Here is a 10,502-nt window from a genome sequence, read left to right on the forward strand (position 1 = left end):
CACCACAGTCATAGATAACAGCAGAAGCGTGCATGCATACCAGTATGCACACACACATACAATTACTCAGGGCCACATGTACTACTGCTGTGTTCAAATGTATGTTAATCATCATGCGAGCAGCAACTTCCTCCGAGAAATCCCTTTACTCACGGAGATAAAAGACATACATGAGGCCACCCACTGCTAGTGTGCTGCTGTTTCAGCATCAAATCCTTGTTTTCATTTAACTGGGAACATTCACTGCAGCGCAGATGTAAAATGCCCTGACTTTGCTGTGACAATCCATAACACTCAGCACAGTTTTATAGTAGAACTAGGAATATGCTTCAACAGTTACACAGCATCAGTGACTTTATTTCACTGTCTAGCTAGATTAATAAAGGGCATTATACACAATCCAGTATTTTATAATAACTGTTAACAACTGGTATGATCTATGTAATTAAAACACTTTCGCCTTTCAGCCAATTGGATGGGTTTTTTTTCATTAAAAGATCCCCACAGTTGATCTCATTGGATTAGTTGGAGTGATTTTAGGCTCATGTTTCAAGTACCATGCATGACTGGAGAAATTATTAGCTGACTTAAAGCTCAGAAGATAACTTTGAGTAATCTATAGTGGTAACTGATTTAACTGCAAGTCAAACTGTTTCTGCATTTATATCCAGCTAACATAATTGTTTTCATCATCATTTTCTGAGTCCTTCCAAGAAACACCACAGCTCCAGTCATTTGTGAGAGGGGAAAAAGGAGATCCATAGCTCTCTAATGATATTAGTATTGTTTTTGTTCTCCCAATATTTAGCAAATTACCTCACATTACATAATAACTGTCACAGAGCCATGTTTTTGAGAAAAAGACCTTCAAAGTTTGTAGAACGATGGCCGCAAAGATATGTGACAGAACCCACTTGCATTTCAAAGAGGGAGCACATGCTGTACTCCAGGGGCTGTCCTGGGGTGAGAAATCCACAGACAAACCTTGGGGACACTTTTATTTTGTAGCCAGCAAGGTAATGAAAACAAGCATGCCCAACAACACGGTGCAGGAAGATGAGAAAATTCTGTCTATGTTTGAAGAACTGTGGTCTATTTGATTAACAAAGTTAGCAAACAAGCAATAGAATTTACATGGCAATAATCATAACTTGGATTATTTTTTATAAAGACCCTTTTGATACCTTTGATCTGTGGACCCTTCTGGACTAAAGGAATATAATTAATCAGGTAATGGAAACACACTTGGACTTAATGACCAGTTGAAAGGTAGGAAATCACAACATTTTTTTCATATCTCTTGTTTACCCTGTCAGTAAAGTTATACTTTGGTGTTCATGGTTTCTGTAAATTTAACTGAGTGATTGAATTGTGGAGAATTTAACCGAAATAACGATGAGTAGCGTGTCTGTACTGACAAAAGTTGTGACATTTAATTACAATGCTTAGCTGCTTAGTTAGTTTAAGCGAGTCGCCAGTGGTGATCTGGTGGGTTTTAAAAGATTTAAATATTTTGAAAGCAATGATTTTATTTATTTTAAGTCAGACAAAAAACACTCTCCTGGACCCTGACTTGTTACTATAATGTAAAGCCTTTCATTCATAAATTCATGGACATGGGAGGATAGGACTGCGAAGTGAGTGTTAGCTGCTAGCTTGCCATCAAGCCTTTAAAAGCTTCAAACGTTATTTATGGTCTGAATTTGGTGTTAAGAGTTTCGTATTTTGAGAGCCAAGACACTGTTTATTTAAAATCTGGCTGGCTACCACTCTACTGAGTCACATCTGTATGCTGTTCTGGCTCCACAATATTGGAACAAACTCCCAATTGTCATCAGAACAGCAGAACCTCTACACATCTTCCGTCGCACATTGAAAACTCATCTGTTCAGACATGTGTGTAGAAATAAATAAATAAATACTCCATTTCTTACTGTTTCTTAATGAAGCACTTAAATCAGTTCAGCACATTTGGTAAAGTTAATGTACTTGCTTGATTCTTGCACTTTTGGTTTTGTACTCACATAGTTGAATGCACTTACTGTAAGTTGCTTTGGATGAAAGCATCAGCTAAATAAATGAAATGTAATGTAACGACAAATGTTTACTTTAACTGGCATGACTAAGGGCAGGGTGGATGGGTGGGTTGACAAATCATGCGACTTTAGCACTTCATGAGACAGAATTGCATTTTGCAAAAATGCATCCCCGTTCATCCCAGTAAATGTTTGTTTCAACTATGACCACGATTTTCCCCCGACCTTAACATTTCTCAAACCCAATCCATGATCTTTCCCTGGCCAAGTCTTAGTCTTAGTCTTAATCATAGTGTTGACAGACGAGAAAACCCTAATGCCTGTATCTATAACGGTGATTTGTAATGGTTTTAGAAGACCCTGACAAACGATGTTGTTCTGATCACTGAGGCATCAGATCAGAGAATGCAAACAAGTATATTCTTGTTAAGTTTAGAGGACTGTCTTGTTTGTTTATTCATCTGTCTCTCTGTGTCTCTATTTGTCTCTTGAGTCTGTTAGTACCTACTTGTTTTAAGTCATGGCACATACATAATGACAAGCAGCACAGGGATAAATCTTGCTATATGTATGAAACTAGACTGGGACTCTACAGACGTGCTGAGTGGTGCTGTGAGCTAAATGCTAGCATGTTCATAATGATAATGCTAACATGATGAAGTTTAGTAGGTATAATGTTTAGCACGTTCACATCAGTCTAACCTGTTACTGTTTTAATCAGCGCAGGGCAAAAGAGCAGCTGAGGAACGTTTTGGGGCATTTGGTCATAAACCAAAGGGAATCACTAAAGTTATTAAAATTCATCCTGATTGGGACGTAGATGCCATATCAAATTACATGGCAATCCATCTAGTAGTTTTTGAAGCATTTGACTTAAATCCATAAGTGTCAGCCTGCTTGTGGTGGTAGAGGAAAAGTCGAGTGCTCATCAAAGTCAGTAGGATTCACCCTCTGGGGACCATGAATGTCTGTACAAATTCCATGGCAATCCATCCAAAAGTTGTTGAGATATATCTCTTTCATGATCTGTTTAGTTACTGTGTCATTCTTCAACTGCATCCATTGAAAGCTCTGGAAAAAGCTATTTCCGCTGTTTAGCAATCTAGAATGTTTTGGTGTGAGTTGCCAAGTGTTAGAGAAATCTGCCGTCAAGATGTCTGCCTTCTCTCTACAATAATGGAACTAGATGTCACTTGGTTGTTGGTGCATGTGCATGTCTGCATGTCTAATAGACTGTGGGCGGAAGCCGGCGTACCCGCAGAATACCCACGCTGACACGGGGACAACATGAAAACTGCGCACCGAAGGGCTCCCTCCTGGGATCAAACCAGGAACCCTCTTGCTGTGGGGCATCTCTACGGCTAAACCCTCCAACACTCTGCAACTCACACCACAACAATCTAGACTGCTAAATGGCACTACAGGTAAGAGGACAAATATGTATTTTTGATTTTAAAGTGGAATGAATCTATTGTACTAATAATGGTTGAGTAGCCTTGAACAAAAAATAAAATCCATTCCGTTGCATTCCTATTTAGTATTCCTCGTACCGGGCCCACTGCCCTGGTGCTCTGAACAAACCTGTAAAATACATGTGGTTACAATTGTGTTTCCTGGCTTCCCTTTAAAGCCCTTTAAAGCCCCTGATATTAATGAACTTTTATGACCAGATGTTAACCTGGTTAACAATCAACAAAAATTCTAATCTCTCAGTTTCAGCTATAAAACAGTCAGCAGTCTTACCTCTGCAGAGTCAGAATGCTGCCCAGGTTTCTGTACAGAACGATGCCGGTTACAAACGTCGAGGACTCGTCTGCTTCTGTCAGGAAAGAAACACACACATGCACAGAGCAGGGAGGTCAAAGTCAAATAAGACAGGAGTGTTTAGCAGAGTGTTCAGAGAGACTGAATGGTTCAGTCTCTGTTAATACAGTGACCTGCTATAGAGGAGAATGCAGGTCAGCCATGCTGCCTCTGCTCCTCCAGCCCCCAAGAGCTCTTTACACTGGAGCTGGCCTACATGACTAGTCAGCTATAAACGCTGTCTCTTACGCTGCTTTACAGCCGTACACACACACACACACACACACACACACACACACACACAGATACATGCACGCACAACTGACACTGCAAATTTCCATAATCTCCACAGTGACAGATAGTAGCAGTACAGCCTGACACTGTCCTCACCCTGGAACAAAACAAACAAGGAAAAGAAATAATAAATTGATGGAATTTCACTTCAGCAGTGGAGGAGTAAAGAAACTGTGGCTTGGCTGAAAAGTCTTTGAGCGTTGACACAGAAGTGCTTGTCAAACTATGGCCTGACTGACTTAGGGGCAAAATAAGGAAAACTATCATATCATATCATATATAACCCCATCAAATCATCATGTGTTGTTTACTATTGCTATCATGGGTTCACTTTTATCACTATTTTCAACAACAACGATAACAACTACTGTTTTCAAATTCTTCCTATATGGGCCCCTGGAACTAAATCGGATAAACTAAGGATGTTGGGTCTAGTATGTGAGAATCACTGTGTGCACGTAGAGACAGCATTCAAAAAAAAGAACACTTCATTTTCATAAAGTTGCAATCCTTACAAATTTGTTTGGTGGTCACTGGTCCCACAGATTAAACACAAGGTTTGGGAACTAGAATTACTGCCTCTGCCAACCAGTCAAGTTGTAGTTTACATCCCTGTCTGTCCAGACTCATACATAGCCATAACAGTTGACAATACGTCACATATGAATTTTTCTGCAAGGAGCTTCATATTCTATAACGTGTGTTATAACTCTTATCATAACATAAAAAAAGAACAGGTAGCTTTTGTGATACTGTCTACTCTTAAGTATTTTTTTTCTCTTTTCTTTCGGTGGTAGGTCTTCTTCGCTGGTGTGTTGTTGTAATTTGCTCTTCACAATCAAGCGATCATTGTCCCCCGCACTGCTTTCTCCTAAATGTTATCATCCCTCACACTGGCTGCCAATCAGGGCTTTCGGTTTGTCACACTTTTATAATTCCCATGTGCAAAAGGCGACAAATAGGTTCTCAGTGAAGGTTTATTAAATCAAATTCAATTAAATTACATTTTTTAGCTGGAGTTTGCCTCTTTATAAGGAAATGGGTGCACACGAACTTTTTATGCCCAGTTAAATATTGCCATAATAATGTGTGGTTATCACAAAATCCCACAACACATCTGGACTGGCAATATGGCACACCAGTGTGCAGTGGCACGCCATTGGAGAACCACTGATCTATACAATCAGCACATTTTCAAGTTGGACACCCAAGATTAGAGTCACCAATTCAGTATCTGACGAAATATCCTGTCAAAAATTTGTGCAAAATTTTTGTCAATATTAGCATAAGAATTCTTGAGTTATGGCCAAAGATGTGTTTTGTGAGGCCACAGTGTCCATTGACTACCAAAATCTGATAATTTCCTCCTTGACTTCAAGTGGATGTTTATGCCAAATTTAAGGAAATTCCCTCAAGGCGTTCTTGAGATATCACATTTGTGAGAATGGTATGGACTGACAACTGGGAAACATGATGCCTATAGCCATGGCTGCCGCTGGTGTGGAGGCATAAAGACAAACAAACAAATAAACAAAGGACTCTTTTCTCCCAGATGAAAGCCTGATGCACGACACATCGCTGCATGGCCACAAGGGTCCCCATTGTTAATTTCATCATCTGCCATCATCTGCTCATGTATGACTGAGCAGAACATATGTTTGGAGTGTAAGCATGGACCATACACGCTGACAAACATGGGTTAACACACATTTGTATGCAGACACCCAATGTAGTTTACACAACAGTGGTACTAGTATAAGCCTCCATTGTTTGCATGTGTTTTTGCAGTGTATCCAGGTTTTTTTCTCTATCTCTCAATAAAAAGTGTGCTTGTGCCAATGCACAAAACTGCATTGGCAGTAATATGAATGTAATTCCTATGTTGCTAGGCTAGAATCTCACATGTATCAACTGCTAGGGGCAGCAAACAGCTTGAGTGCCTACTCTGTCAGAAATGCAGCAGAGGGGCAACTTGAGTGCTGGTTTACAGCGCAGCCAAACAAACTGTGGCCAGAGAGGCCTCATAGTGTCATGTTTGTTTTAATAAAGACCGAAGAGGACAGTCAACATGTCATGCCACATGGTAGCACTGAACTGGTAATCAAACTTCCCTGACAACTGTTGTCTTCTGCATCACATCCAACACATGCATGCATCTTTTCCTGTGAATCCCTTGAACAAGGATACACCATTTAAATCCTTTGAGGAAAACTTGACCGCTAACAACAAAAATGACTGCAGAGAGAGGCAATTACAGAATGCAAACACAATGAATGGTTAAATCTATCATCTAATCTAATCATCTGTTAGCTGATATTGATCTATGCGTCTCTACATGTGGCTGCAGCTCTCTGTGGGTGAGCTCCCCCTGCTGCAATTAAGGGACAACAGAGTAGTGCCAGCATCGGAAGAAATTTGTCAAAACTTGACTGCTGGACTACATGAAGGCACATACAGCCCCGGGGCGAGGAGAAGCCTTCTCTTTCCGGCTGCAGTGTCAAAGGCGAAAAAAACACAACTCCATCTGCCGGGCCATCTGAAGACATCCAGCTCTTCTGCTCCAGCACACTACATGGGGAGCCCGAGAGCATGGAGCAGTGTGCCAGGCAGCAGGCAGAGGCTGTAGCTCCCAGGCAACAGCTGAGCTCCCATGGGCATCAGGGGGGAACCAAGCAAGATGTGTGTGTGCATGTATGTGTGTGCGTGTGTGTGGTTGTGTATGTGCGTGTGTGGAGGATGAAGTATTATGTGTCCTGCTCATCCACTCTTTGGCTGGCCCTTCCAATATGCTCAGCCAGATTGTCTGTGCCCAACAAGAGCAAGCCTGGAGGGACTTTAACCAGTGATTCAATAAGTTATGTGTCTGTGTGTGAGAACTCAAACAGTTCATAGCCAAGTTATCTGTCCATTATACATTTCTTTGGATGGTACTGAATCTTTGTTTTCACATGTGTGAATACGCACATGCATGTGGATAAGCTTCTTCACTCATGTGCCTTCACATATGTTATAAGCAGCTAAATTTCATGACACAAGCATAAAAGACATTTTATGGCTCAGTCTAATTCCTGCTTCAACACACTTCATTTTGCATGGAGGATTTGCCAGACTGGAGGCTCTTCCCAACCAGTTAGTGGTGAGAGGAAGTGGACTAGAAAACCTTCTAAAAGCGAGTGTGCACTTGTGCTTACCTAATATACTCCATTACTTCCTAACAGTAACACACATGCCAAGAACGGAGCAAACATCATACAAATTTAACTCGTGTCTTGGTCCTCTGTCAGATATTATTTTGATCACGCACTTTTGCAATGTTTTGCTTACCCTGCCTCTTAATGCAGCACAACAACAGAATGTGCAGTGAGGTTAGAGCTAAAAATAAGGATAAGAATTTCACTTTGTCTCTAAATTATTTGACTTGTATCATTACATATGCATGCAAATAATGCTTATTTTATTATAGTCTTTGTTATGTACTTGCAGGGGAAACACATAAGGTTACAGAGCATCTGGGGAAGCAGAGTGTCTGCTGGCTTCTTGTTTATTGTGGGGCATGCAAGCAGGAGAGTGTCCCACAGATTAACTGTTACTCCCTTATAGGTTCCCCATGGAGCTTTTGACCTTTTGTAGCACCATGAAGCTATTTGTCTATGAGTAGATCTGTGATTCACAGTCCAACCAGTGGTCTCTCACTATTTCACTGATCAACAGGTGGGGGTAATATGCCACGATATGATGCAACGCACCAACAAAGGCAGTAAGACTGAAGCCTGCTAACAATTAAACATGGATGCGAACAATGTTGGATTTCACGAAACAGTTGCCCTTTTTGATACGGGGCCAGTCGCCATGACTGTGTAACAGCACCCAGCGACAACATGGTGAAACACAGTGAGACCACAACAAAAGTTAAGGGAGGAAAGTCTGAATAGGGTGGGTGGGAGGGGTGATGGATGGGTCCATCAATCACCGACTGTCACCCAGGAGGCTGGTGTTTGTTTCCCGTGTGATTGTAAAGCCAAACCCTGTTTTTTTTTCTTTTCCCCAAAACCTAACCACATGCTCTTGTTGCCTAAAACCAACCACGTGAGTGTGATGTTGAAGGAGACGAACGTCAATTTGCGGTGTTATACTGGCGTAGTGTGTTTATTTTGAAAGAGACTGTATGAAAACTATAAATTTCCTGTGAAAATGTTAGTGTATTCAAAAACAGAAAATACATGTACCAGGCTGAAGCTGAACAACCAACGCACCAAGGGTATCTTGCATGTTGTATGTCGACACAGAAAGTCCATGACCAAACGTTGATATGTGACGAGGTCAGCGTGAGAATGTGTTGGCCAATCACAGGTCATTTCAGGACCTTCCTATTGGCTGTTCTACAAATGCAGATGTGCCCACATCCCTTCAGTGAAAGCTCGATTCAATGGCAGAGAATTCTGACAAGAGAAATTTGCTATTCCAGCATTGGCAACATCTGCCTTCACTATGGACTTCAAGGATTTCAAAGAGGTCAGACAATAAACAAACTAAAACGTGTCAATATTGGTAAAGTGTTTCAGAGATGGAGACCGAATGTTGCAAATAGTTTAGCCTTTTGCTCACCGGAATAAAAAGCTCAAAGCTGCAGCTTTAAGTTCACATTAATGTAGCTAACGTTAGCTAGAGCCTCGATATACAGTGTGTCCTCCAACTCATGCGCTGCCACTATAGACCACCTCACCTAGGGGGAGAGCAAGGTAGCAGCTCTGGAGACAGACCCCCAATCAGTGGTACCAGCAACCTGAATCCAGCCAGTGCAAACCCCTGCTCCAGGATACTGGAAAGCCCGGACTCCCCAACAGACCATCAAACTTTCTGTTGCTGCCATTACACAGGTTAGACCAGGGACTGCCACCGGCCACCAGTCCGCTGTGTAATCTGCCACAGGGGCGATGTACTGGCCAAATTGGAGCTGCCACAACTGCTGACTGGAGCTCCAGAGCTTCTTCACTGTGCGGAGCAGTCCACAGCAGCAGAAAGTGAGGTGGAGGGGCTGGGGGCTGGCTAGCAGTTAATTCTGTCTCATCTGTGGTCTGATAGAGAAAGAGAGAGTGCTGGGCAAGGAGGGGCTGAGCAAATGTGCTGTGTGCAACTGCACAATGAAATACGATTAAATAAATCAGTGTGGGGGAAACACTGAGTTACTGTATGAAACACATGCATGTGCTTTTCCAGATTTCTGCCTGACCCCACCTTGAAAGAGCTAAAACTTGCAAAGACACTAGTGTAGTCCTACAGTTAAGGTAAGGGTTAAAGTTCTAATTTATCATTGATTGTTCTGTAAATTGCCTTTTTTTCTTGATGTGCCTCATAGCAAGAAAATATCCACTGAGGGCCCTGCAGCTACTAGAAAATTAATATATGGTGTTGATAATTTTTTGTTATTTCATAAAGTTATGAATATAGTTTTTATATTTGCACTTAAAATAAAAATTAAAACCACAGTTAGCATATTCAGTTGAACCTGCTTAATTTATTTTCTTTCTTTCAGTGAGTGTAATTGTACGTGATTGTTGTTCTGTTGCATGTTTGCACACTGCAAAGAGGAGGCTAATCAAATTTGGCCCCCTGTAGCCCCCCTCACCAACGCAGTTTCATTTAATTTTCAGAGGCAATAAACAAAACACATTTCTCTCTGTTCTTAGCCTTCAAAGCATACCATTTGTTTTTTTTAATTTTAAGTAAAAGGGTTATTTCATTTCTCGCGATGTGAGAGGGGACCAATCAATCAGTGTAAACAAGGCATCAGAGAGCCGTTTTAATCCATGCAAGCAAGTCCAAGCTGTGTGCATAAAGAGGGCTGGCTGCTGGTGTGACATTGCCCCCGTGGAGACACATCTCCCAGCTGGGGAGGAAATTGTCTCTAATTGCTCCTGATTGGCTCCTGTTGACTCCTGATTAGGAGTGACGGCCTCATTAGCATGCTAGCCGTACAGGGCTGTCTGTAATGGTCGAAAACATCCCGACTGACAAATAACCCTACTGCTACAGAAAACTGTGTACCTTGCACCTGCCTGCAGACAGGAGACGAGCACAGCTGCTTTTCTTAATAACGTTCACAACTCAAATGTGCCTCCCCACTCACCAGCGTAGTCATCTGAACGGAGAGTATCGCATTATTATCATTTTTGCCCAAATAGACTTAAGGTGTGCAGGGTAAAACTTTTAACTAATACAGGGGTGGCCAACCAGTCAGAGACCAAGAGCCACAAAAATTACCGTGGCAGTACAAAGAGCCACATCATACACGTGAGCTTACAAACGCACTCCCTCTCTCACACAAACACGAAATGACATAAAATCAAAATCCATACATTTCCAATTTTC

General features: G+C 41.6%; 2 protein-coding genes across 2 annotated transcripts in view; one reads left to right on the plus strand and one right to left on the minus strand.

Annotated features, from left to right (window-relative positions):
- tsnare1 (T-SNARE Domain Containing 1) overlaps positions 1 to 10,502 on the plus strand; it is a 1,274,638-nt gene that overhangs the window by 674,436 nt on the left and 589,700 nt on the right. The gene's annotated exons all lie outside the window — the stretch shown is intronic.
- Positions 1 to 10,502, minus strand: part of adgrb1a (adhesion G protein-coupled receptor B1a) — a 253,455-nt gene that overhangs the window by 85,501 nt on the left and 157,452 nt on the right. The window contains exon 14 of the mRNA XM_050047694.1: positions 3,780 to 3,855. Coding sequence (XP_049903651.1) covers positions 3,780 to 3,855 — 76 coding nt within the window. The remainder of the gene's footprint in view (positions 1 to 3,779; positions 3,856 to 10,502) is intronic.

The sequence above is a fragment of the Epinephelus moara genome, chromosome 6 (genome assembly GCF_006386435.1).
Source record: "Epinephelus moara isolate mb chromosome 6, YSFRI_EMoa_1.0, whole genome shotgun sequence".
NCBI lineage: Eukaryota > Metazoa > Chordata > Actinopteri > Perciformes > Serranidae > Epinephelus > Epinephelus moara.